We start from the raw sequence: 27,889 nt of genomic DNA on the forward strand, positions 1-27,889 counted from the left end.
CACCTGTAAGATGTGCTTGCAAAAACAGAATTAGGGAGGTTGAGAAATTTGCTCAAGATTACACAACTGAGGCAGGAGAATGGGGAACATGAGGCGTGAGAGAGCAAAGGGAATAAAAATCACTGGGAACCGGTAACCCCCCTCACCCCCGACAGTGGCCAGGGAGAGAGAGGCTGCCTGAGGGGAGGAAGCTCGGCAGGACCCGCTGCAGACCCAGGGCCAAGGGAAGTCCCGCGGGAGGAAACGCGGGCGCGGTGGGGCTGGCTCCAGGCACGCGGGCCAAGGGCGGGAGGGTCGGACACGAAGCCACAAGGCTCCTTTCGTTCCTCCTCCTTCCCGTCTGCCTTCTTCTGCTTCTGCGGCCTGATCTCCGAGTCCCTCTGCCTGCAGGCGGCGGCAGAACGTCCGCATCTCAGCGCTGTCGCCCAACCGAGTCGCTCCGCGTTTTCCTCTTCTGACGGGAGAGCTCGTGCTGGGAACCGCGGGGCAGGGCGACGGCCCAAGCTACTCTCGATGTCCTTCCCCAGCCCACGCCTGCCCCAGCCACAGTTCCCCTGGTTTTCCTGAGGTTCTCCAGCTGCTCAATGATGGGCAGGTTCATCTACAGCCTGGAGCCGCCGCCGCCTCCTCCTCCTCCTCCTCCTCCTCCTCCTCCTCCTCCTCCTCCTCCTCCTCCTCCTCCAGAAACACCCCTTTTTCCTTCTCCTCATTCTTCCTTCTCATTCTTTCTCCTCCTCATTCTTCCTTCTCCTCTTCCTCTTCCCCTTCTCTTTCTGTTCTTTTCTTCTTCCTCCTCCTCCTCCTTTTCTCTTTATTTTTCTCCTCCTCCTCCTCTTCTCCCTCTTCTTTCTCCTTATACTCCTCCTCTCCTCTTACTGTACTTCTTTTTCCTTCTGCTTTCTCTGCCCTCCTCTTCCTCTTCTTCCTTTTTTTTTTTTTTTTTTTTTTTTTTTGGTGGAGTCTTGCTCTGTGGCCCAGGCTGGAGTGCAGTGGCGCAATCTCGGCTCACTGCAACCTCTACTTCCCAGGTTCAAGCGATTCTCCTGCCTCAGCCTCAGTAGCTGGGATTAAAGGGGTCCACCGCCACCATTCCCTGCTAATTTTTGTAATTTTAGTAGAGACAGGTTTTTGCCATGTTGGACAGTCTAGTCTCAAACTCCTGACCTCAGATGATCCATCCACCTCGGCCTCCCAAGTGTTGGGATTACAGGCATGAGTCACCGCGCCTGGTCTCTTTCTCCTTTTTTTTTTTTAAAGAAAAATTGAAATCATGGTTTTCTAAAAATCCCTCCTAGCTCTCAGCTTCACCGAACCACGTCCTGGTCATTGACTTGCCGTGTGACTGCTGTGCTTCCCCTGTTTCCATTTCCCTCCATTTCTCCCTCCTTCCTCCCTCTGTCACCCATGCCCGGAGGAGCACGATAAGGGACCAGGCCGACCTGGGTTCCAACCCTGCCGGCTCCCTGTCCTGTTGACGCTCTAATTCCACTTGCAGCCCCACTTTCCTCATTTGCATAGTGTTCTCCCAATAACAACAGCAGTCATACCAAGTTCTAGGGTTCTTTCGAGGATAGTGTGTATTCACCGCAGTGCATCTCTGATGCCTGGCACATCGGCTGTGCTCAAGTAATGGCAGCTATTGCATTACAGTGACTATGGAGTTAGGGGACCGCATATGGCAAAATGCTGATCACTGTTTTGAAGTTGATTTCATTCCTCTAATCTCAAATCCAGTGTTTTAAGGACATGCTACATGCTTTGTCCTGGAGAGCTATCTTAAGGGACAAAATCGTTTTCCCAGCGTCATCTGTGACACATCCTGACAGTAGAGAGCTGCTTCCAAGAAGCAATTTGAAGTGCCATTATCAGGCAGGGACGGGGGCTCTAGGGGATTTCGGGGTCAGCAGATATGAAATGAATGATTTCACAGAGCTGTCACAGAGCTGTGGTGGGAATTTCCCATGAGACCCCGCCCCCGGCTGAGTCACCGCACTCCTGTGTTTGACCTGAAGTCCTCTCGAGCTGCAGAAGCCTGAAGACCAAGGAGTGGAAAGTTCTCCGGCAGCCCTGAGATCTCAAGGTCTGTCCCTTTGGGGGAGTGGGTGGGGGCACTGAGAAGGGGTGAGGTTGGAACTTTTGCTCCCTTTGCCCATTTCTAGACTTTTTCTCCTAATATGTAATAACTTCTCTTCAATAGCCCATTAAATAAACATCAATAACTTAGCCTGAAGAGTTTTTCACTCCTTAGTTTTGTTACCATACAAACTTCACATCTCAAAACATGTCTCTGTTTAAGAAAATGTGTTAGTGAGTTGAACAGGGAGGTCTTTCCACATGTTAGCAGTTAGGTGTTCAGCTAAAAGGGGAAGAGTGATTATGTGATAGCTTCTTCTTGAACTGAATTGTCTGATGCCCCTGACAGATTCTCTTTGTAAGGAGTTTATTTCAGGGACAATAAGTAATTGGCATTATTGCTGGATGGTACTGCAAAGTACCTATGAAAGTCCCCAAAAGTTCTTGCTATTGTTATTTCTGCATTTTGGCAGAACATGATGGAAAATGCACCCTCAAACTTTGGCAAACCGGCACAAAGCTGTGTGTTTAATCACGCCTGCCTTGTCCTAGTGGTTTCTATGAATCTGCTACTTTTCCGTAATATTGCATCATTAATTGTTCCTGAAAAACCCTGAGTTATCCTCTTATAGAATTGTATAAGTAATGATTGCAATATACATAATTTTGAAAGGAGAAACCACCTTTCCTTGGAAATGTTTATCTTTTGCAGAGTGACATTTGTGAGACCAGCTAATTTGATTAAAATTCTCTTGGAATCAGCTTTGCTAGTATCATACCTGTGCCAGATTTCATCATGGGAAACAGCTATTACAACATAGTAGCCACTCTGTTGCTGGTCCTCAACTTTGAGAGGACAAGATCATTGCAGGATCTGTGTAGTAACTGCCCAGCTGGTGAGTACCCAGTTATCATGTGCATTTGATCTGCTCTGTTGGAAGTATGGTTCAGTTAGTCTAGTAGTCAGGGCTAATGAGCTCCCTTTTAAGGAAAAGAAAATGAAAATTCATTCATTTACAAATGTTTATTGGATGCTACAACCTAGCTGTGTGAACACAGCAAAGTCATTCAACCTCTTGTGCCTTGACTTTCTCATCTGGGGATAATAAGAGAACCTGTTTTATAGGATGGCTGGGAGGATCAAATGAAGGGCTTAGAACAGTGCATGTCACAAGGCAAGACTTCAATAAATGTTAGTTTTGTGTGTAGGGCTTTGTGCTCAGACTGGGGGCATAGCAGCAAGTAAGCGCGTAGTAAAGGGCTTAACAGAGTGGGGACGGTCAGTCGCATTTAAATTTTAGTGTAGGACATTGATGTCCTCCTGGATCCAGTCATATTCATCTCCTACATCAATCAAGATAATCATTTTGTTTTATTCAATAGATAAAGTATTTTCTTTCTGCTGATTTATTTGTTACAATATCTGTTTTTTTTGGTTTTTGTGTGTGTGTGTGTGTTTTTTTTTTTTTTTTTTTTTTTTTTGAGACACAGTCTCACTCTGTCGCCCAGGCTGGAGTGCAGTGGCACGATCTCAGCTCACTGCAACCTTGGCCTCCCAGGTTCAAGCAATTCTCCTGCCTCAGCCTCCCGAGTAGCTGGGATTACAGGCGTGCACCACTGCGCCTGGCTAATTTTTGTATTTTTAGTAGAGACAGGATTTCACCATGTTGGCCAGGCTGGTCTTGAACTGCTGACCTCAGGTGATCTGCCCGCTTCGGCCTCCCAAAGTGCTGTGATTACAGGCATGAGCCACTGCACCTGGCCTGTATTTTGTTATTTCTAATTCTGTGATTACACAAAGAATAATCTTGCAAATGTATTGTTTTAGGAAGTCAATCAAACTAATGTCCACCACTGTGGCATCTAGAAAACTTATCATTCTTTTATAATCTTATTTTCTTGTAAACTTCAGAATGCCCTGGGTGACGATTGCCCATTGTCAAACGTGTACCACTATTGTCTGCCTTTCTTAGGTACATTCTGTGATAATAACAGGAATCAGATTTGCAGTCCCTGTCCTCCAAATAGTTTCTCCAGCGCAGGTGGACAAAGGACCTGTGACATATGCAGGCAGTGTAAAGGTATGAGTTCAAAGATATTTTCTTCTTCTAGAAGATAGTTGGGAAGATAAGCTTTTCTTTCCCATTTACTAACTGCTCTCTTTTGAAAATCTCAAGTGTCAAAGTCTGACTCTTCTGCCAACCAGCAGGTCTAGGACAATAATATCCAGTGACAGCAATTATTTGTGGACTGAGCTTTCTAAATATTAGAGGAAACATTCATTTGACAAGAGAGAAGTTTTTATTTACCTAAATGTAAAAATGTCTTTATGGAGATTTAAAAGTAAACTTTAAAATTACTGGGAACACTATAAGTAGAGTGAGCATGATTTTTACTGCAGAGCATAAATTCGCTTCCTGGATTTGGAGGTCAAGTGTAATAAAATGTTGGGGGCTGGGGGGACTTTGTAGGTGTTTTCAGGACCAGGAAGGAGTGTTCCTCCACCAGCAATGCAGAGTGTGACTGCACTCCAGGATTTCACTGCCTGGGGGCAGGATGCAGCATGTGTGAACAGGATTGTAAACAAGGTCAAGAACTGACAAAAAAAGGTACGTTTGCGTTTCTTTGATCTAGTGTAGTTTTGTGACGTAGACAAACTTAGCTTTGATCTTGATCTTTTGAAAATAAACAAACAGATTTGTAGAACCTTAAAGTAACAAGGGAGTATATGATATATCATATTTTAATTAATAAAATATTTCAATTAATAAAATATTTCCGTTATTTCTTCATAAATGGAAATAATTTGAAATCAGAACATTTGTTAATTGCCAGAACCATTAATCTTCACATGTTCCAGACATATACAATACTTTATATACAATTAGAATAAAAACTAGCCATCTTAGGGTGTTGTTTCAAGAATTATTGAACAATTTGTGCAGATTGCATTATGGTAATGACTTATATTAAGTTCATCACAGGAAAAGTTGCAAAATGATGAAAATGCTTCCCTTTTATTATTGCTTTCATTTTTAATACAAGGTTGTAAAGACTGTTGCTTTGGGACATTTAACGATCAGAAACGTGGCATCTGTCGACCCTGGACAAAGTACGTATAATTGCCTTTAGTTTATGGAATAAAGAATCTGGGTTAAATTTTTTCGAAGATAAGGAATGCTATCATTGAAGCTTTTTTGCACCCATCAAGTGTAGACAGAATGTAACATACTAATAGGCAGCGTGGGAACACTGTGAGGTCGTAGCAACTCAATAGGCAAAGTGGGCATTTTCTCCAGAAATAGTGCCTGGAACATCTAGATCAGAATTGCCAGTGGAGGCTGGGCACGTGCAGTGGTTCATGCCTGTAATCCCAGCACTTTGGGAGGCAGAGACAGGAGGACTCCTTGAGCCCAGGAGTTCAAAACCAGCCTGGGTGAGACCCTGTCTCTACAAAAAATCAAAAAATTAGCCAGGCATAATGGCACATGCCTGTGGTCCCAGCTATAGGGAAGGCTGATGAGGCAGGAGGATCACCTGAGTCTGGGAGGTTGAGGCTGCAATGAGCTATGATCGCACCATTGCACTCCAGAGCAGAGACCCTGTCTCAAAAGAAAGGAAAAGAATTGCCAGTGGAACTTTGCCGCTGTCTGCCTCTTTTCTGTTTCCTTCTCGTTCCTTTGCTGCCTCTTATCTTCTCTCATTGATCAGCCCGTCTCCGTGTGTTCAATGCCAGCCCCTAGAATGATACAGAAGAAACTAACAATTGCTCGTTACCCTCCAAAATGTGGCACAGACTTGGGCACACAAGGCCATCACCGGTGGTAAAAAGCCAATAGTATATGAGAGAATGTGACTGTTGTTTTGTGGAACCAGAACTTACACTGTGGTCTGTGGATGGGTGCTGGACCACAAACGACTTGTCCTGTGTCCCCATCGACAGTGGTGTAGGGTTAGAGGGTAAACATTTAGAAACTTTTAAGGCAAATTGGCAGAGTAATGTGGTCTGTTGACTAAGAATAGAAATTTGGGCGTTGTATTTTATATGTATTTGTTCTTTTTCCGTTTCATTTTCTTACTAGAAAATCATTTTTATTATTTTACTTTTACATTTTTATTGCATTTCAAAAGTGTATTGGTTTGTAACAGACTGGAAAGTGACTTTTTTGAGAGAAAATAAAGTGTTTTGAAACAGGAATCATGGTATCCCTCTGCTTTTGTCATTTACAATTTATCAGCATCAGAGTGGCTGACGAATGGAATCATGATTCACAAGAAAAGTATTGACTATTTTCTCGGACTTAGCTGAATTCTGTCTTTGGAAAGTGGCTTTTTTAAAAAGGTCTGTTTGTTTTGTTTGTTTGTTTGTTTGTTTTGAGATGGAGTTTCGCTCTTCTTGCCCAGGCTGGAGTGCAATGGCACGGTCTCGCCTCACTGCAAACTCTGCCTCCTGGGTTCAAGAGATTCTCCTGCCTCGGCCTCCTAGTAGCTGGGATTACAGGTGCACACAACCACGCCTGGCTAGTGCTTTTGTATTTTTAGTAGAGATGGGCTTTCACCATGTTAGCCAGGCTGCTCTCACACTCCTGACCTCAAGTGATCTGCTTGCCTTGGCCTCCCAAAGTGCTGGGATTACAGGTGTGAGCCACTGTGCCCAGCTGGAAAGTGGCTTTTTAAAAAAGGTCTTTCAATACAAATTTTTCAGAGTTGTTAAGTGAGTCTGCATGGAAAAATGGGTTTGAACTGGGCTCTGGAGGACGGGCGGATTTGGGGTAGGTAAAGGGACGAGGGAAAGGTGTCACAACAACAGCAACAATGATGGCGATGATGGTGATGATGATAGCTACCATTTACTCAGCGTGTCAGATGTGCAAGAGTGTGTCACTGACCCTCACTCGTTTGTTCTTTGAAACAGTTCTGGCAGCACATACAATCCTAATTTTGCAGATGAGAAAACTGAGGCTTAAGGAGGTTTCTTTTTTCTTTTCTTTCTGAGACAGCGTCAAACTCCTGGGTTCAAGTGATCAGCCTCAAACTCCTGGGTTCAAGTGATCCTCCCACCTCAGTCTCCCGAGTAGCTGGGGCCACAGGCATGCACCATCAGTTAATTTTTGTTTGTCTTTTAATTTTTGTAGAGATGGGGTCTTGCTATGTTGCTCAGGCTGGTCTCCAACGCCTGGTCTCAAGTGATCCTCTGGCCTCAGCCTACCAAAGTGTTGAGATTATAGGCGTGAGCCACCATGCTGGGGTTACAGAGATTTCTTGACTTGCCCAAAGTCATTCTGGAAAGCAGCAGACCCAGGGCTCAAACCCTGGTTTGCCTGATGCTAGTGCTGGACCTCCTAACCCTATGCTAGCCTTCATCTGTGCCGGAGATGGTCAAGTCCGATTAAGAAACTGGGGGTGAGAGACTAAGCAGGCAAGACAGACTGAACTAAGCTGTCACTGAACAGAAGGAAGCCATGGAAAGCTGCAGGGAGCCAGATGGTCAAGTGGACGTTTTTCAAAATATCTTTGCATCGCTTTCAAACCCAGACCCATATATCTTTTTCACTAGGCTACTTCATTGGGTGAAAAATGACAAAGTTTTAAACCAGAATCTTCTGGACCTAAGTTAATTATTTAAATTCTTTTCATTGAACTGTCTAAGCTGTTCTTTGGATGGAAAGTCTGTGCTTGTGAATGGGACGAAGGAGAGGGACGTGGTCTGTGGACCATCTCCAGCCGACCTCTCTCCGGGAGCATCCTCTGCGACCCCGCCTGCCCCTGCGAGAGAGCCAGGTAACTGGGCTATGCCTTTACGTCAAAGTGCGTATCTTATGGTGATTCCAGATTGTATCTAAATTGCCCCAATATCATGATATCTCATATCAGGCACCTCCCACGTGCATTCCTTCCTGAATCCTGCCCTCAGGGACCCAGCAGTTTTCTTCCCAGGCATTTGTTATTCAGTCTGAGATACACATTTGTAAGCGGTGCCAGAGGACACTTCACCCAAACAGAGTCTATATCTTTATCAATGCCAAGGAAAGGGGATTATAGGGTCTCATATTTTTTCTTTTCTTTTCTTTTCTTTTCTTTTTTTTTTTTTTTTTAAGAGAGTGTCTTGCTCTGTGCCAGGCTGGAGTGCAGTGGTGCAGTCTCAGCTCACTGCAATCTCCACCTCCTGGGTTCAAGTGATTCTCCTGCCTCAGCCTCCCAAGTAGCTGGGATTATAGGCATGCACCACCACGCCCGGCTAATTTTTGTATTTTTAGTAGAGATGGGGTTTCACCATGCTGGCCAGTCTGGTCTTGAACTCCTGACCGCATGATCCGCCCACCTCGGCCTCCCAAAGTGCTGGGATTACAGGCGTGAGCCGCCACTCCCGTCCAGGGTCCCATATTTTCTTTTCTTTTTTCTTTCTCTCTCTCTCTCTTTTTTTTCCCCCCGAGAGTGCCTTGCTCTGTGCCAGGCTGGAGTGAAGTGGCTTGATATTGGCTCACTGCAACCTCCACCTCCTGTGCTCAACCAATCCTCCCACCTCAGCCTCCCCAGTAGCTGGGACTATAGCACGCACCACTACACCTGGCTAATTTTTTATTTTTTTGGTAGAGTCGGGGTCTTGCTATGTTGCTCAGGCTGCTCTCAAACTCTTGGGCTCAAGCAATCCTCCTGCCTTGGCCTCCCAAAGTGTTGGGATTACAGGCATAAGCCGCCATGCCTGGTCCCCAGGTCCCATATTTTCTATGTGCTAGAAAGGATAAACTGCTCAATTATTAAGTTTCTTTTATTTTTTTTGGGGGGGGGGAACAGAGTCTCTCTCTGTCACCCAGGCTGGAGTGCAATGGCGCGATCTCGGCTCACTGCAACCTCCACCTCCCAGGTTCAAGCAATTCTCCTGACTCAGCCTCCCGAGTAGCTGGGATTACAGGCGCCCACCACGGCAGCCAGCTAATTTTTGTATTTTTAGTAGAGATGGAGTTTCTCCATGTTGGCCAGGCTGGTTTCAAACTCTTGACCTCAGGTGATCTGCCCACCTTGGCCTCCCAATGTGCTAGGATTACAGGTGTGAGCCACCGCTCCCGGCCATTAAGTTTCTCTTTTTCTTTTCTTTCTTTTTTTTTTTTTTTTGAGATGGAGTCTCACTCTGTTGCCCAGGTTGGAGTGCAGTGGCACCATCTTAGCTCACTGCAACCTCCGCCTCCCGGGTTCAAGCCATTCTCCTGCCTCATCCTGCCAAGTAGCTGGGATTACAAGTTCCTGCCACCACTATGTTGGCCAGGCTGGTCTTGAACTCCTGACTCTAAGTGATCCTCCTGCCTCGGCCTTCCAAAGTGTTGGGATTACAGGCGTGAGCCACCATGTCTGGCCTTTTTAAAAGTTTTCTAAGTTTACTCCATTAGCAGGTTGGAGATGCCCAAGGCTGTGATTCTTCTCATGCTTAGGAATTTACCAATGTAAATATATACATGGGTGTATGAGTGTCAACACATTTCTGCATGCGTTTCTCCTTTTGCTGTGTTTTGCAGGACACTCTCCGCAGATCATCTCCTTCTTTCTCGCGCTGACGTCGACTGCGTTGCTCTTCCTGCTGTTCTTCCTCATGCTCCGTTTCTCTGTTGTTAAACGGGGCAGAAAGAAACTCCTGTATATATTCAAACAACGTAAGATTAGCATAATCATATTACAGCTCTGGCAAGGCAAAGCTTTTTATAATAGAAAGGAAAATATGATTTTTAAAAAAATTCTAGAAATGAGGTTCATATAGCCCCGTGGCTATCACGCAGGGGCAATTTCATCCCTGGGAATATTTGCAGTGTCTGGAGACAGTTGCAGTGTTCACCGCTCGGTGGTGATGGTGGTGATTAGGGGCTATTGCATCTAGTGAGTAGAGGTCAGCGATGCTGCTCAACTCCTACCGTGCACGGGACAGCCTCCCAGCAAAGAATGATGCTGCCCCAAATGTCAATAGTGCTGAGGTGGAGAAAGCTTGCATATAGAAGAGCACACCTCGGTTCTAGAAAAATGACAGATTTAAATATGCTGCAGCCTTGGATTATTGCATGTATGTGTGTGTGTGTGTGTGCGCGCGCGTGCGTGTCTGTGTGTGCGTGCGTGTGTGTGCGCGTGCATGCGTGTGTGTATGTGTGTGTGTGCGTGTGGAGGACACTGGCAAAGAAGAATCAGAAAACCATGTTCCCTCTATGTCCCTCTGGTTGATAAACTGGCTTAAAATGAGTTTAGACCCATATTTGAGGAAGGCAAGGAGAACAAAGAGGGAGCTTGAAGGGGGTTTAACAAATGAATTATTACAGCACCAGTATGGATTACATGAAAAATTTCAATAATGAATTTCATTCATTCACTTGTTCAACAATTATTTCTGTAAGGTACTCAGCAAGTGCCTGGCACAGAGTCAGCACCCACTAGACAAAAGCCATTGATATTTATTTGAAAAAGTATATAGATGGAAGGCAATCTGTTTTTTGTCTTCATGGACATTAGGATGAGACATAACAGGCTTAATAAGACTTAATAAGAGGGATATAATAAAAGGAGCTTTTTGAGAGCAAAATTTTAACCCAAAGCACCATGTAAGACCAGAATGTGCCTATTTGGAGATTGTTAAAAATATATATGCAGGAACAGCATTAGTAAAGTCTTTTTTTTTCTTTTTTGAGACAGAGTTTCACTCTTGTTGCCCAGGCTGGAGTGCAATGGCGTGATCCCGGCTCACCGCAACCTCCTCCTTCCGGGTTCAAGCGATTCTCCTGCCTCAGGCTCCCAAGGCATTACAGGCATGCGCCACCACGCCCAGCTAATTTTGCATTTTTAGTAGAGACGGGGTTTCTCCATGTTGGCCAGGCTGGTCTTGAACTCCCGACCTCAGGTGATCCGCCCGCCTCGGCCTCCCAAAGTGTTGGGATTACAGGCGTGAGCCGCTGCGCTCAGCCAGTAAAGTCTTATCTAATAAATTATGCTAATGTATTTAAAGGCTCTTTTTAAAGCAATATAGAACTTTTATACATTGTGACCTACACAGAAAAATGCATAAATGTAAAGTTTAACAAATTGTTGTAAACAAACATTCAAATAACTCTACCAGGGTAAAGAAGTGGAACATAACTCATTCCCGAAGCCCTTGGCATGCCCTTTCTAGATCACAGCCCTCCTTGCCCACTACTGCTAACCACATCTAGACTTGTATGGTATTAACTTCCTTTTGCTGTAGTTTTGCTACCTAATAACACAGTTTTATCGGGCTGCTTGTGAACTTCATACAAATAGAATCACACTGTGTTTTCTGTATCTTGCTTCTTCTTTCAACATTGTATCATGAAGATTCATCCATGTTGAGTTCATCTTTAGTTGATTTCCACTGTTGCACACTCTTGTTGAATGATGACATCATTGTTCACCTATTCTAGTACTGATGGACAGCGGGATCATTTCCAGTTTGGGGTTATTACATGTAATGACGTTTGAATATTTTTGTCCGTGTATCTCAGCACACGTAAACACGTGTTTCTGGCTTGGTTTTGTTTTTTAACCTAGAAATAACGTTGCTGAGCTACAAGGAACATGTGTATCTTGGTCGTGAATATGCCAAACTGTTTTCCTAAATGATTGGACCCCGTTTACACTCCCCTGGCGGTAATGAGTTTCCTGTTACTCCACATCCCCTGATAACTCTTGGTATCATCAGATTATTTTTATCGATATGGTGGGTGGATAGTTGTATCTCATTGTGGTTTTAACTTACACTTCCTGGTTGCTAGTGAGGTTAGACGCCTTTTCATGTTATTTTGGCTGTTTGGATTTCCTCTTTAGTGAAGGGCCTGATCAAGTCTTTTGAGTATTTTCTCATAGGATTGTCTGTCCTTTTCTTACTAACGTATAGGAAGTTTTTAGTCTGCTGTTCATGAGCTGCAAATATCTTTTCCTATTCTGTGGTTTGCTCTTTCACTCTTTTTTTGAGGTCTACACCTCCAGTTTAAACCTCTGCGTTCTCACTTAAACCTGATTTCAGTTTTGTCTTTTGTTTTTTTGAGACAGAGTTTCACTGTGTCACCCAGGCTGAAGTGCAATGGTGCGATCACAGCTCACTGTAGCCTCGAACTCCAGAGCTCGAGCAATCCTCCTGCCTCAGCCTACTAAATAGCTGGGACTATAGGTGCATACCACCACACTCAGCTAATTTTTAATTGATTTTTAGTGTTTTTGTAGAGACTGGGATTCACGGTGTTGTCCAGGCCAGTCTTAAACTCCTGGGCTCAAGCGATCCTCCCACCTCGGTTTCCCAAAGTGCTGGACTTAATCCTGATTTAAAGGAGTATCTCTGCAACAAAGTTCCATCCACACCCCAGACTGCAACAAAGTTCGTTATAAAATGCTTTTCAAAAGTACTTATGAGTAATTAGTGAGTTTCAATGGAACTGTAATCCATTTTTTAAAAGTTTTTAGGACACTCCCTGGTAGTCTAGTGGTTAGGATTCCGCGCTTGCCATCACGACCCGGGTTCGATTCCTGGTCAGGGAAGCCTTCCTTCTGGCTGGGCTCTGTGGCTAACGCCTGTAATCCTAGCACTCTGGGGGACTGAGGCGGGCAGATCACCTGAGGTTAAGAGTTCAACACCAGCCTGGCCATGGTGAAACCCCGTCTCTACTAAAAATACAAAAAATTAGCCAGGCGTGGTGGTGCATGCCTGTAATCCCAGCTACTCAGGAGGCTGAGACAGGAGAATCGCTTGAACCCGGGAGGTGGAGGTTGCAGTGAACTGAGATCGTGCCATTGCACTCCAGCCTGGGCAACAAGAGCGAAACTCCGTCTCAAAAAAAAAAAAAAAAAAAGGTTTTAGGTCGTTCAAAAGAGCTTTCAATTTTGACGTAATTATAGATTCACAGGAATTTGCCAAGACAGGAACATCTCTCATGCGGTTTCTGGGTTCCATCCTCCAGTACAATGGCAAAGCAGGAAATCGACATTGGCACAGTGTGCGTGTGTAGTTGTTTGTCCCTTTATCACACATGTGGAGTTGTATAACAGCCAGCACAATAAAATCAGAACTATCCATCACCACGGAGATCTCCTTCCACTATTCCTTTCTAGTCAGGTCCTCTACCTCTCCCCACCATCCCCTGGCAACCACTTATCTGTCTTTCATCTCTATACTTTTGTTATTTAAGGAATATGGTATAAATAGAATCATATGGTATGTGTCAAGCTAAATCATAGACAGAGAGGCTCTCTAAAAGATTATATTTTTTCAGGAGTAGCATTGCAGTGGGAATACGGTGGGTGTATTCAGGGATGTAAAGGTGATGCGAGTTTTTAAAAGAAAAAATGAGGGGCGGGGCGCAGTGGCTCATGCCTATAATCCCAGCACTTTGGGAGGCTGAGGCGGATGGATCACCTGAGGTCAGGAGTTCGAGACCAGCCTGGCCAACATGGTGAAACCCCATCTCTACTAAAAATACAAAAAGTTAGCCCTGCATGGTGGCACGTGCCTGTAATCCCAGATACTTGGGAGGCTGAGGCACAAGAATTGCTTGAACCTGGGAGGCGGAGGTTGCAGTGAGCTGATATCGCGTCCTGCACTTCACTCCAGCCTGGGCGACAGAGCAAGACTCTGTCTCAAAAAAAAAAAAAAAAAAGAAAAGAAAAAGAAAAAGAAAAAAAAAGAAAAACTGAGGAGGGTTATGTAAGTTATTTTGAAACAATTATCCTTTGCTACAAAGATCAATACCGGCAGAAGTATTTTTTTGTTAAGATACAGTAGCCTTGGTGCAAGGTTGTGGTTTCTGCCGTCTTTTGTGATAGTTGTTTTTATCAGGCATGCATGCATAAGAAACCCCCTTCACGGCCTTCCCTGGCTCCATTTGTCAGGGTTTTTGTTTGTTTGTTTGTTTTTTGTTTTTTTTTTTTGTTGTTGTTGTTGTTCGTTTTTGAGACAGGATCTCCCTGTGTCATTCAGGCTGGAGTGCAGTGGCGTGATCTCCACTCGCTGCAACCTCTGCCTCCTGGGTTCCAGCGATTTTCGTGCCTCAGCCTCCTGAGTAGCTGGGATTACAGGCAGCTGCCACCATGCCCGGCTATAGTAGAGACGGGGTTTTGCCATGTTGGCCAGGCTGGTCTTGATCTCCTGGCCTCATGTGATCTGCCTGCCTCAGTCTCCCAAAGTGCTGGGATTACAGGCATGAGCCACCATGCCCGGCCCATTTGTCAGGGTTTTGACACAAGTTACTCCATTTTGATTCTGACAACTTTCACAAACGTGACCTTTTTTTAAGATTTTGCTTTTTCACTCAGCACAATGCCCTTGATATCCATCCAAGTTGCTGTGTGTTTCAATGGTTAATTCTTTTTCCTTGCTGAATAGTATTCCACGATATGCTTGTGCCACAGTTTGTTTTACCATGCACCCATTAAAAGATATTTTGTTTGCTTCCTGTTTTGACTATTACATATAAAGCTGCGAGGAATAATTATGTACAGGTTTTGTGTGGACATGTATTTTTGTATCTCTACGATAAATGCTCAGGAGTGCAATTGCTGGGCTATATGTTTGGTGCTTGTTTAGTTTTTAAGAAGTTGTCGAACTATTTTCCAGAGGAAGTGTATCATTTTACATTCTCATTGGAGTTTCTCTGCATCCTTGCTTGCATTTTGCATTGCCACAATTTTTATTTCAGCTGTTCTAATAGGTATGTAGTGACATCTCATTGGGGCTTTAATTTGCATTTCCCTTATGGGTGGACATCTTTTCATGTGCTTATTTTCCATCTTTATATCTTCTTCAGTGAAGTGTTGTTCAGGTCTTTCGCCTATTTTCTAGTTGGATTATTTGTTTGTTTTACTGTTGAGATTCAAGAGTTCTTCGTATTTCCCAGATAGGAGTCCTTCGGCATATATATGGTTTATAAATATATATGGTTTATAAATATTTTCTCCCAGTCAGTAGCTTGCCTTTTCATCCTCTTCTCAGGCTCTTCCACAGAGAAAAGCTATTTAAGTTTGCTGAAGTCCAGTTTATGGATTTTTTCATTTATGGAGTCATGTCTAAGAATTCTTCATTGAGTCCTGGGTCTCAAAGATTTAGGTTTTTTTTTTCCTCTATCTCTAATAACTTTTACAGTTTTCTATTTCATATTTAAATCTCGATTTTTTTTTTTCTGAGACAGGGTCTCTGCTTTGTCACCCAGGCTGGAGTGCAGTGGTGTGATCATGGCTTACTGCAGCCTCCACCTCCTGGGCTCAAGTGATCCTCCCTCCTTGGCCTCCCAAGTAGCTGGGACTACAGGAGTGTGCCAGCACTTGCTGTGGACCTATTGGACTGGACAAAGGGGGGCGAAAGCGGGACTAAAAGACGAGACAAAAGAGTATATTTGGAAGAAGGGGTCAGGGGGCACCTTGCCTCTAGTGGACAAGGGCCCTGAGCTTTACACAGCCCTCCGTATTTATTAGGCAAAAGAGATAGTGAGAAAGCGGGGATGATTGTCGGGTAATTGTCAGTTAGCCGTTTGGTGTTTGGTTCACAGCAGGCTTGTGAGACTGCATCCTTTGAACAATAGGTGCTAGATTTCTCAATAGATAACTTCAAGGAGCCAGGGAGTAGTGTCCCTCAGCAAACTTTTTGGTGGCAGGGCAGTGTGAGTTTGCTCACATCTTGCATTCATGATGAACACTTTGCTGTTTGATCATATAGCCTCCAGCGGAATGTTGAGTTGGTCACGTCTCACGGGCTTTGGCTCTCTGCATGCCTGGGTAATTTTTTTTTTTATTTTGAGACAGAGTCTCACCATGTTGCTCAGGCTGGTCTTGAACTCCCGGCCTTAAACAATCCTCCTGTCTTGGCCTCCCAAAGTGCTGGGATTACAGGTGTGAGCCACTGTGCCCATGCTTGATTCATTTTAAATTTTTCGTATAAGGTGTGAGAGGTTTTAGCCAAGTTTTTTGTTGTTGTTTTTGTTGTTGGACTATGGACGTCCAATTGCTCTAGCACCACTAGTGGAAAACATTAGTCATCCTTCATTGTACCTTTGTCAAAGTCAGTTGGCTGCAATTACGTGGGGCTATCTGGTTTCCCTCTTCTGTTCCATTGATCCATGTGTTTCTTCTTCTGCCAATACCACACAGCCTTGATTACTGTAGTTATACATAAATACTGAAATTGGGTAGAGGGTGGTAGTCTCTCCCACTTTATTATTTCATTTCAAAATTGTTTTATCTATTCTAGTTCCTTTGCATTTCCACATACATTTTAGGATAATATCTATATCTACAAAAAGCCGGCTGGGATTCTGATAACAATTGTGTTAAATCTGCATATCAGTTTCGGGCAAATTGACATCTTTACTATGTGAAGTACAGTCACATATCACTTAATGACAGGGGTAGTTCTGAGAAATGTGTTGTTAGGTGATTTCGTTGTTGTGTGAACATCATAGAGGGCACTTACGCAAACCTAGATGGTACAGCCTACTATACACCTAGGCTGGATGGTATAGCCTATCCCTCCTACACTACAAACCTGTCGGGCATGTGACTGTACCGAATACCATAGGCAACTGTAACATAATGGTATTTGTGTAGCTAAACATATCTAAACATAGAAGAGGTACCGTGAAAATAATATGATCTTTGCCAGGCACAGTGGCTCATGTCTGTAATCCCAACACTTTGGGAGACCAAGGTGGGCAGATCACCTGAGGTCAGGAGTTCGAGACTAGCCTGGCCAACATGGTGAAACCCCGTTTCTACTAAAAATACAAAAATTAGCCGGGTGTGGTGGCGCGTGCCTGTAATTCCAGCCACTTGGGAGGCTGAGGTGGGAGAATCCCTTGAACCTGACAGGCAGAGGTTGCAGTGAGCCGAGATCACATCGCTGCACTCCTGGCTGGGCAACAGAGTGAGACGCCATTAGAAACCGGGCCACCCAGCAGGAGGAGAGTGGTGGGCAAGCACGTGAAGCTTCCTCTGTATTTATAGCCACTCCCCATGATTTGCATTACCGCCTTATCTCCACCTCCCATCAGATCAGCAGCGGCATTAGATTCTCATAGGAGCATGAATCCTATTGTGAACTGCGCATATGAGGGATCCAGGTTGCACACTCCTTATGAGAATCTAGTACCTGATGATCTGTCACTGTTTCCCATCACCCCCAGATGGGACTGTCTAGTTGTAGGAAAACAAGCTCAGGGCTCCCACTGATTCTACATTACGGGGAGTTGTATAATTATTTCATTATATATTACAAAGTAATAATAATAGAAATAAAGTGCACAATAAATGTAATGTGCTTGAATCATCCTGAAACCATCCCCCCACCCACCCAGCCCATGGAAAAATTGTCTTCCACAAAACTGGTCCCTCTTGCCAAAAAGGTTGGGGACCTCTGCTGTATATCACTGTAGTCTTATAAACACTGTACACTTAAGCTAACCTAAATTTATTTAAAATGTTTTCTTTCTTCAATAATAAATTAACCTTAGCTTACTGTAACTTTTTACTTCATAAACTTTAATTTTTTTTTTTTTTTTTTTTTGAGGCAGGGTCTTGCTGCCCAGGCTGGAATGCAGTGGCAAGATCTTGGCTCACTGCAGCCTGCACCTCCCAGGTTCAAGTGATTCTCCTGCCTCAGCCCCCCAAGTAGCTGGGACTACAGGCAGCTGCCACCACGCCTGGCTAATTTTTGTATTAGAGATGGGGTTTCACCATGTTGGCTAGGCTGGTCTCGAACTCCTGAGCTCCGGTAATCTGCCCACCTCGGCCTCCCAAAGTGCTGGGATTACAGGCATGAGCCACCGCACCCAGCCTATAAACTTAAAAAAAATTTTTTTTAAACTTTTTGACTCTTTTGTAATAACTCTTAGCTTAAAACACAAGCACATTGTACAGCTGTACAAAAATATTTTCTCTTTATTTCCTTATTCTATAAGCTTTTATCTAATTTAAAAGTTTTTAAATCGCTTTTTACTTTTTAAACTTTTTTTGTGAAAAACTAAGACACGAACACACTTATTAGCCTAGACCCACACAGAGTTGGTGTCTGCCACCTCCACATCTTGTCCCACTGAAAGATCTTTGGGGCAAAAACATGCATGTAGCTGTCATCTCCTATGAGAACAATGTCTTCTTCTGCAATACCTCCCAAAGGACCTGCCTGAGGCTGTTTTACAATTAACTGGTTTTTGTTTGTTTGTTTGTTTGTTTTTTGTTTGAGAGGAGTCTTGCTCTGTCGCCCAGGCTGGAGTGCAATGGGGCGGTCTCGGCTCCCTGCAACCTCTGCCTCCCGGGTTCAAGGGATTCTCCTGTCTCAGCCTCCCGAGTAGCTGGGATTACAGGTGCATGCCGCCATGCCCGGCTAATTTTTTATACTTTAGTAGAGACAGGGTTTCACCAAATTGCCCAGGCTAGTCTCAAACTCCTGAGCTCAGGCAATCCACCTGCCTTGGCCTCCCAAAGTGCTGGGATTACAGATGTGAGCCACCACACCCGGCCTTAACTGGTTATATATATATATATGGAATATACTATGAAATAACTATAAAAAGTATGGTATAGTAAGTCCATAAACTACTAACATAGTCATTTATTGTCATTGTCAAGGATTATGTGCTGTACATAATTGCATATGCTACACTTTACACAACTGGCAGCTCAGTAGGTTTTTTACATCAGTATCACCACAAACGTGAGCAATGAGCTGTGCTGTAATGTTACAATGGTTGGACATCACGAGGCAATAGGAACTTTTCAGCTCCACTATAATCTTATGGGACCACGATCATATATGCAGTCTGTTTTTGACCAAAACGTTGTTGTACGCTGTATGACTGTATTCCAATGCAGGAACATAGTATGTCTCTTCATTTATACATTTTAAAATTTATTTCACCAGCATTTTGTAGTTTTCACTATACAAGTTCTGTATGTGTTTTGTTAGATTTAGGCCTAAGTAAAAAAAAATTTTTTAGAAGACAGGGTCTTGCTTGCTCTATTACCCAGGCGGGAGTGCAGTGGCATGATCACGGCTCAATGCAGCCTCAACTTCCTGGGCTCAAGTGATCCTCCCACCTCAGCCTCCAGAGTAGCTGAGACCACAGTCATGTGCCACCACCCCTGGCTAATTTTTAAATGTTTTGTAGAGACAGGGTCTTGCTCTGTTACCCAAGCTGGTCTAGAACTCCTGGACTCAAGCGATCCTCCTGCCTTGGCCCCCATAGTACTGGGATTACAGGCGTGAGCCCCCACCCCCAGTTTCTGGATCTAATTTAGATCTTGTATTTTCTCAGGGTTCCTCTGACATCACTCTAGGGAAGGAAGGAGGATGGGCAGCTCGTTACGGCCAGGCAGGGGTGGAAGAAGTTTGGGTTCTATGCTATACCTCCTATAGCTATACCTCTGTGCTATACCTCCTGGAGGGTGAGGGTCTCCTTTTTACTGCTAGACACGTGGGAGTTCTAGCTCCCACTAGGCCTCCTCTGACACCACCCCAGGAGGGAGGGGGAGATGAGCCTTAATCCACCGTGAGGGTGGAAGTCCAGGCTCTCTACTCAGCCTTTCCTGGTGGGCTTGCAGGTGGAGCCACGGTGTTTTTTGTGGTGTTTTGTTAGAATTGAGTGGTTATTGTCTAGAAGTTTTTGGGCCGGGTGTGGTGGCTCACGCCTGTAATCCCAGCACTTTGGGAGGCCCAGATGGGCGGATCATAAGGTCAGGAGTTTGAGACCAGCCTGGCCAATAGGGTGAAACCCCATCTCTGCTAAAAACACAAAAATTAGCCGGGCCTGGTGGCGGGCACCTGTAGTCCCAGCTACTCAGGAGACTGAGGCAAGAGAACCACTTGAACCCGAGAGGCGGAGGTTGCAGTGAGCTGAGATCGCGCCATTGCACTCCAGCCTGGGCAACAGAGTGAGACTCCATCTCAAAAAAAAAAAGAAAAAAAAAAGAAGTTTTTAGTCTTGCTACGCTGCCCCTTTCCTGGTCTCATAACTAGAGAGTACAAGCTCTTCTTAGTTTTTTATGTGTTTTTTTGAGATGGAGTCTTGCTCTGTTGCCAAGGCTGGAGTGCAGTGGTGTAATCTCAGCTCTCTGCAACCTCTGCCTCCTGGGTTTAAGCCATTCTCCTGCCTCAGACTCCCGAATAGCTAAGATTACAGGTGAGCGCCACCATGCCCAGCTAATTTTTGTGTTTTTAGTAGAGACAGGGTTTCGCCATGTTGGCCAGGCTGGTCTCGAACTCCTGACCTCAGATGATCTGCTTGCTTTGGCTTCCCAAAGTGCTGGGATTACAGATGTGAGTCACCACGCCTGGCCTCTTCTTGGTTTTTGCTTTGTTTTGTCCACGCTATTGGCATTTTTAGAGTGCTGCTTCTCTAGTTCCCAGTCAGAGGGAAATGAGGCAGAAAGAAACCCATTGCCATGTTGTTTCTTGGGTCTGGAGATCCTGACCCAATTGGCCTTCCTCTCTCTGCCTTTCTGAGAGGTTTTCAGCAGTACTCAGCAGGACAAATACGGAAAACATGACATCTCAATCTTTCCAGAAGAGATCTCCATTTTGAAATTCAACCTGGGAACAATTTCAAAAGACATCCCGTTGGTATTTCTGAACATCTTGCCAGTTTTTCCTAAGTTCTAGGAGATGGTGTGGTTATTTTTTATAGCAACAAGCATATGCAATCGGGGTAGGACTTTTTGCCTTGCCAGTCTGTAAATAAATATCTGCTTAGGATTGAAATTTGTGGAGCAGTAACACAAATACTTCACTAACATGTAAAAGAAAGCCTGGCAGCTCACACACAGATCAGTTCTTGGTTCCTAACAGATGGAAGCAGTGGGGATACCTTCACAATCCTGGAGTCATAACACTGCGTTCCAAAGAAACCATCGGATCTCGAATCTCAGTAACCCTCAAGACGAAAATAAGTGCTGCTGTATTGAAACTAGAGCTATGATTGGGATATGGCTAATATTTTATGGTTTAGTGATTCATGCTTAAGATTCATGCTTTTTAAGCTAATGTAGAAAATAAAGAAAATAGTTCTTAAAGACCAATACAAATATTTGGTAAGAGGAAACAAATTTCAAATAATCTCTAGAGAAAGTTCATCCTTGCTGTTACCTCTCTTGTGGATGAGTTTGTTAAAATTATTATTACTATTATGATTATAATTTTTTTTAGATGGAGTCTCACTCTGTCGCCCAGGCTGGAGTGCAGTGGCGCAATCTCAGCTCACTGCAACCTCCACCTCCCGGGTTCAGGCGATTCTCTGCCTCAGCCTCCCAAGTAGCTGGGATTACAGGCGCCCACCACCACGCCCAGCTAATTTTTTTGGTATTTTTAGTAGAGACGGGGTTTCACCATCTTGGCCAGGCTGGTCTTGAACTCCTGACCTTGTGATCCACAGGCCTCAGCCTCCCAAAGTGCTGGGATTACAGGCATGAGCCACTGCGCCCGGCCTGTTTTTGTTTTGTTTTGTTTTGTTTTTTGAGACAGAGTTTCGCTGTTGTCACCCAGGCTGGAGTGCAATGGCGCCATCTCGAGTCACTGCAATCTCTGTCTCCTGGGTTCAAGCAATTCTCCTGCCTCAGCCTCCTGAGTAGCTGGGATTACAGGCACCTGCCACCACGCCTGGCTAATTTTTGTATTTTTAGTAGAGATGGGGTTTTGCTATGTTGGCCAGGCTGGTCTTGAACTCCTGACCTCAAGTGATCTGCCCACCTCGGCCTTCCAAAGTGCTGGGGTTACAGGCATGAGCCACCACGCCTGGCTGAGTTTGTTAAAATTAAAGGGGAGAATGTTTGCTGCTTAGAGATGTTCTGCAGCTATAATTTATGGAAAATAAGTGTTAAATGATTCAAATAGACAACAAAATATACGTATCTTAAATTTTTTTTTTTAGCATTTATGAGACCAGTACAAACTACTCAAGAGGAAGATGGCTGTAGCTGCCGATTTCCAGAAGAAGAAGAAGGAGGATGTGAACTGTGAAATGGAAGTCAATAGGGCTGTTGGGACTTTCTTGAAAAGAAGCAAGGAAATATGAGTCATCCGCTATCACAGCTTTCAAAAGCAAGAACACCATCCTACATAATACCCAGGATTCCCCCAACACACGTTCTTTTCTAAATGCCAATGAGTTGGCCTTTAAAAATGCACCACTTTTTTTTTTTTTTTTTTTTTTTTGACAGGGTCTCACTCTGTCACCCAGGCTGGAGTGCAGTGGCACCACCATGGCTCTCTGCAGCCTTGACCTCTGGGAGCTCAAGTGATCCTCCTGCCTCAGTCTCCTGAGTAGCTGGAACTACAAGGAAGAGCCACCACACCTGACTAACTTTTTTGTTTTTTGTTTGGTAAAGATGGCATTTCACCATGTTGTACAGGCTGGTCTCAAACTCCTAGGTTCACTTTGGCCTCCCAAAGTGCTGGGATTACAGACATGAACTGCCAGGCCCGGCCAAAATAATGCACCACTTTTAACAGAACAGACAGATGAGGACAGAGCTGGTGATTTAAAAAAAAAAAAAAAAAGCATTTTCTAGATACCACTTAACAGGCTTGAGCTAGTTTTTTTGAAATCCAAAGAAAATTATAGTTTAAATTCAATTACATAGTCCAGTGGTCCAACTATAATTATAATCAAAATCAATGCAGGTTTGTTTTTTGGTGCTAATATGACATATGACAATAAGCCACGAGGTGCAGTAAGTACCCGACTAAAGTTTCCGTGGGTTCTGTCATGTAACACGACATGCTCCACCGTCAGGGGGGAGTATGAGCAGAGTGCCTGAGTTTAGGGTCAAGGACAAAAAACCTCAGGCCTGGAGGAAGTTTTGGAAAGAGTTCAAGTGTCTGTATATCCTATGGTCTTCTCCATCCTCACACCTTCTGCCTTTGTCCTGCTCCCTTTTAAGCCAGGTTACATTCTAAAAATTCTTAACTTTTAACATAATATTTTATACCAAAGCCAATAAATGAACTGCATATGATAGGTATGAAGTACAGTGAGAAAAGGAACACCTGTGAGCTCATTGTCCTACCACAGCACTAGAGTGGGGGCCGCCAAACTCCCATGGCCAAACCTGGTGCACCATTTGCCTTTGTTTGTCTGTTGGTTTGCTTGAGACAGTCTTGCTCTGTTGCCCAGGCTGGAATGGAGTGGCTATTCACAGGCACAATCATAGCACACTTTAGCCTTAAACTCCTGGGCTCAAGTGATCCACCCGCCTCAGTCTCCCAAGTAGCTGGGATTACAGGTGCAAACCTGGCATGCCTGCCATTGTTTGGCTTATGATCTAAGGATAGCTTTTTAAATTTTATTTATTTTATTTTTTTTGAGACAGTGTCTCACTCTGTCTCCCAGGCTGGAGTACAGTGGTACAATCTTGGATCACCGCCTCCCAGTTTCAAGTGATCTCCCTGCCTCAGCCTCCTGAGTAGCTGGGACTACAGGTATGTGCCACCACGCCTGGCTAATTTTTGTATTTTTAGTAGAGACAGGGTTTCACCATGTTGTCCAGGCTGGTCTCGAACTCCTGACCTCAGGTGATCTGCCCACCTCTGCCTCCCAAAGTGCTGGGATTACAGGCATGAGCCACCATGCCCGGCCATTTCTTACACTTTTGTATGACATGCCTATTGCAAGCTTGCGTGCCTCTGTCCCATGTTATTTTACTCTGGGATTTAGGTGGAGGGAGCAGCTTCTATTTGGAACATTGGCCATCGCATGGCAAATGGGTATCTGTCACTTCTGCTCCTATTTAGTTGGTTCTACTATAACCTTTAGAGCAAATCCTGCAGCCAAGCCAGGCATCAATAGGGCAGAAAAGTATAATTTGTAAATAGGGGGGAGAAGAAAATATTTCTGAACAATAGTCTACTGCAGTACCAAATTGCTTTTCAAAGTGGCTGTCCTAATGTACTCCCGTCAGTCATATAAGTGTCATGTAAGTATCCCATTGATCCACATCCTTGCTACCCTCTGGTACTATCAGGTGCCCTTAATTTTGCCAAGCCAGTGGGTATAAAATGAGATCTCACTGTGGTCTTAGTTTGCATTTGCTTGGTTACTGATGAGCACCTTGTCAAATATTTATATACCATTTGTGTTTATTTTTTAAAATAAAATGCTTGCTCATGCTTTTTTGCCCATTTGCAAAACAACTTGGGGCCGGGTGCAGTGGCTCATGCCTGTAGTCCCAGCTCTTTGGGAGGCCAAGGTGGGCAGATCGCTTGAGCCCAGGAGTCTGAGACCAGCCTTGGCAACATGGCGAAACCCTGTCTTTACAAAAAATACAAAAATTAGCCGGGTGTGGTGGTGTGCACCTGAAGTCCCAGCTATTCAGTAGGCTCGCTTTGAGCCTGGGAGGCAGAGGTTGCAGTGAGCTGGGACCGCATCACTACACTTCAGCCTGGGCAACAGAGAAAAACCTTTTCTCAGAAACAAACAAACCCAAATGTGGTTGTTTGTCCTGATTCCTAAAAGGTCTTTATGTATTCTAGATAATAATCTTTGGTCAGTTATATGTGTTAAAAAATATCTTCTTTGTGGCCAGGCACGATGGCTCATGCCTGTAATCCCAGCACTTTGCGGGGCTGAGGTGGGTGGATCATCTGAGGTCAAGAGTTCAAGATCAGCCTGGCCAACACAGTGAAACCCCATCTCTACCAAACATATACAAAACTTAGCTGGGTATGGTGGCGGGTGCCTGTAACCCCAGCTGCTCCAGAGGCTGTGGCAGAAGATTCGCTTGAACCCAGGAGGCAGAGGTTGCAGCGAGCCAAGATTGTGCCATTGCACTCCAGACTGGGTGACAAGAGTGAAATTCTGTCTATATATATATATATATATATCCTTTGTAATTTATTTGTCCCTTTTTAAAATTTTTTATAAAATTCTTTTTTATTTTTAGCAGAGCTGAGGTTTCTGAGGTTTCATTATGTTGCCCAGGCTGGTCTTGAACTCCTGAGCTCAAGTGATCCTCCCACCTCAGCCTTCCAAAGTGCTGGAATTGCAGACATGAGCCACCGCGCCCCTCCTGTTTTTCTCTAATTAATGGTGTCTTTCTTTGTCTTTCTGGTAATAAGCAAAAAGTTCTTCATTTGATTTGGTTAAATTTATAACTGTTTTCTCATATGGTTAACATTTTTTCTTGCCTGGCTAAAGAAATCCTTTTCTGCCCAATACTATAAAGAGGTTTGCTCACATTTTATTCCAAAAGTTTTAAGTTTTGTCTTTCATCTTGAAGTCTAATGTATCAGGAACTGGCTTTTGTGCCTGTTGGGAGGTAGTGATCCAATTCCACGTCTTGCATGTAGGTAACCACTGGTCCCTGCGCCATGTATTCAATACGTCGTCTTTTTCCTGCGGGTCTGCAATCTCACCTACCATCCATCAAGTTTCCATACGGCCATGGGTCTGCTTCTGGGCTCCCTGTTCTGTTCCATTGTCAATTTGGCTATCCTGTGCCAGTATCACACTGTGTTTATTACAACAGCTTTGTAACAGCTCTCGATATCCGGTAGGACATCTCCCTCCACCTTCTTTTTCTACTTCAGAAGTGTCTTAGCTAGGTCAGGCACGGTGGCTCACGCCTGTAATCCCAGCACTTTGGGAGGCCGACGCGGATGGATCACCTGAGGTCAGGAGTTTTGAGACAGCCTGGCCAACATGGTGAAACCCCATCTCTACTAAAAAATACAAAAATTAGCCAGGCGTGGTGGCATGTGCCTGTAATCCCAGCTATTTGGGAGGCTGAGGCCGGAGAATTGCTTGAACCCGGGGGGGCGGAGGTTGCAGTGAGCCGAGATCGTACCATTGCACTCCAGCCTGGGTGACAGAGTGAAACTCTGTCTCAGGAAAAAAAAGAAAAGAGATGTCTTGGTTATTCTTGGTTCTTTATTATTCAATATAAATTTTAGAAGCTGAATTTGAAAAGATTTGGATTGGAATTTCATTAAATCTACAGGTCAATTTAGGGAGAGTTGATAATTTTACAGAATTGAGTCATCTGGTGTTCCAATAAGAATAAGAGAACAATTATTGGCTGTACAATTCTCGCCAAATAGTAGGCAAAGCAAAGCTTAGGAAGTATACTGGTGCCATTTCAGGAACAAAGCTAGGTGCGAATATTTTTGTCTTTCTGAATCATGATGCTGTAAGTTCTAAAGTGATTTCTCCTCTTGGCTTTGGACACATGGTGTTTAATTACCTACTGTTGACTATCCACAAACAGAAAGAGACTGGTCATGCCCCACAGGGTTGGGGTATCCAAGATAATGGAGCGAGGCTCTCATGGGTCCTAGGTTACACACCGAAAATCCACAGTTTATTCTGTGAATAAAGGAGGCTATGTTTATGATACAGACTGTGATATTTTTATCATAGCCTATTCTGGTATCATGTGCAAAAGCTATAAATGAAAAACACAGGAACTTGGCATGTGAGTCATTGCTCCCCCTAAATGACAATTAATAAGGAAGGAACATTGAGACAGAATAAAATGATCCCCTTCTGGGTTTAATTTAGAAAGTTCCATAATTAGGTTTAATAGAAATAAATGTAAATTTCTATGATTAAAAATAAATTAGCACATTTAGGGATATACAAATTATAAATCATTTTCTAAATGCTAAAAACAAGCTCAGGTTTTTTTCAGAAGAAAGTTTTAATTTTTTTTCTTTAGTGGAAGATATCACTCTGATGGAAAGTTTTGATGTGAGGGGCGGATGACTACTAAAGTGGGCATCTTCCCCCACAGGAAGATGTTTCCATCTGTGGGTGAGAGGTGCCCACCGCAGCTAGGGCAGGTTACATGTGCCCTGTGTGTGGTAGAACTTGGAGAGTGATCTTTATCAACGTTTTTATTTAAAAGACTATCTAATAAAACACAAAACTATGATGTTCACAGGAAAAAAAGAATAAGAAAAAAAGACCTTATTTTAAAAAGCTTTTTATAACTATTGCAACATCATATCATAAAGGGTAATCATGAAATAAGGTGCCATTCTTTGTAAACTTTGGCTTTTAGTGCCGAAGGATGCTAAAGATTTCCAGTATGAGATTCCTTTTGCTTCCGACAATTGACTTATTAGTTACATAAAAATGGATGCTGTTGATCGGGTGCAGTGGCTCACACCTGTAATCCCAGCACTTGGGGAGGCCAAGGGGGGGTGGATCACCAGAGGTCAGGAGTTCAAGACCAGCCTGACCAATATGGTGAAACCCCGCCTCTACTAAATAATACAAAAATTAGCAGGGCGTGGTGGCACGCACCTGTAATCCCAGCTACTTGGGAGGCTGAGGCAGGAAAATCACTTGAACTTGGGAGACGGAGGTTGCAGTGAGCCAAGATCCCACCACTGCACTCCAGTCTGGGCGACAGAGCGAGACTCTGTCTCAAAAAAAAAAAAAAAAAGAAGAAGAAGAATGCTGTTTTTGGCCAGTCACAGTGGCTCACACCTGTAATCCCAGCACTTTGGGAGGCTGAGGCGGGTGGATCACATGAGGCCAAGAGTTCAAGACCAGCCTGGCCAACATAGTGAAACCTCATCTCTACTAAAAATACAAAAATTAGCCAGGCATGGTGGCACACGCCTGTAATACCAGCTACTCGGGAGGTTGAGGCACAAGAATCACTTAAGCCTGGGAGGTGGAGGTGGCAGTGAGCTGAGATCACACCACTGCACTCCAGCCCGAGAGACAGAGTGAGACTCTGTCTCAGGAAAAAAAAAAAAAAATGCTGTTTTCCCAGCTTGGGCAACATGGTAAAACCCCATCTCTACCAAAAATACAAAAAATTAGCTAGGCATGGTGGCGCATGCCTGTAGTTC

At 44.2% G+C, this 27,889-nt stretch overlaps 1 protein-coding gene across 1 annotated transcript; it reads left to right on the top strand.

Moving 5' to 3' along the window:
• Window positions 1–2,844: 2,844 nt before the first annotated feature.
• Window positions 2,845–23,494, top strand: TNFRSF9 (TNF receptor superfamily member 9). The gene is made up of 7 exons (XM_034954673.3): window positions 2,845–2,969; window positions 4,047–4,154; window positions 4,545–4,682; window positions 5,119–5,185; window positions 7,724–7,854; window positions 9,585–9,719; window positions 21,960–23,494. The coding sequence occupies exons 1-7, from the start codon at window positions 2,870–2,872 to the stop codon at window positions 22,046–22,048; spliced, it is 768 nt and encodes a 255-aa protein (XP_034810564.1). The 5' UTR covers window positions 2,845–2,869; the 3' UTR covers window positions 22,049–23,494.
• The last annotated feature ends 4,395 nt before the right edge of the window (window positions 23,495–27,889 follow it).

Source organism: Pan paniscus, chromosome 1 (genome assembly GCF_029289425.2).
Source record: "Pan paniscus chromosome 1, NHGRI_mPanPan1-v2.0_pri, whole genome shotgun sequence".
NCBI classification, from domain to species: domain Eukaryota; kingdom Metazoa; phylum Chordata; class Mammalia; order Primates; family Hominidae; genus Pan; species Pan paniscus.

What these genes read in the sequence shown, in the direction of transcription:
- TNFRSF9 (XM_034954673.3), top strand. Translation starts at nt 2,870, where the DNA reads ATGGGAAACAGCTATTACAACATAGTAGCCACTCTGTTGCTGGTCCTC. An exon ending in GTGTAGTAACTGCCCAGCTG is followed by an intron (nt 2,970 to 4,046) that starts GTGAGTACCCAG and finishes TGCCTTTCTTAG; the next exon opens with GTACATTCTGTGATAATAAC. An exon ending in ATCTGTCGACCCTGGACAAA is followed by an intron (nt 5,186 to 7,723) that starts GTACGTATAATT and finishes GAACTGTCTAAG; the next exon opens with CTGTTCTTTGGATGGAAAGT.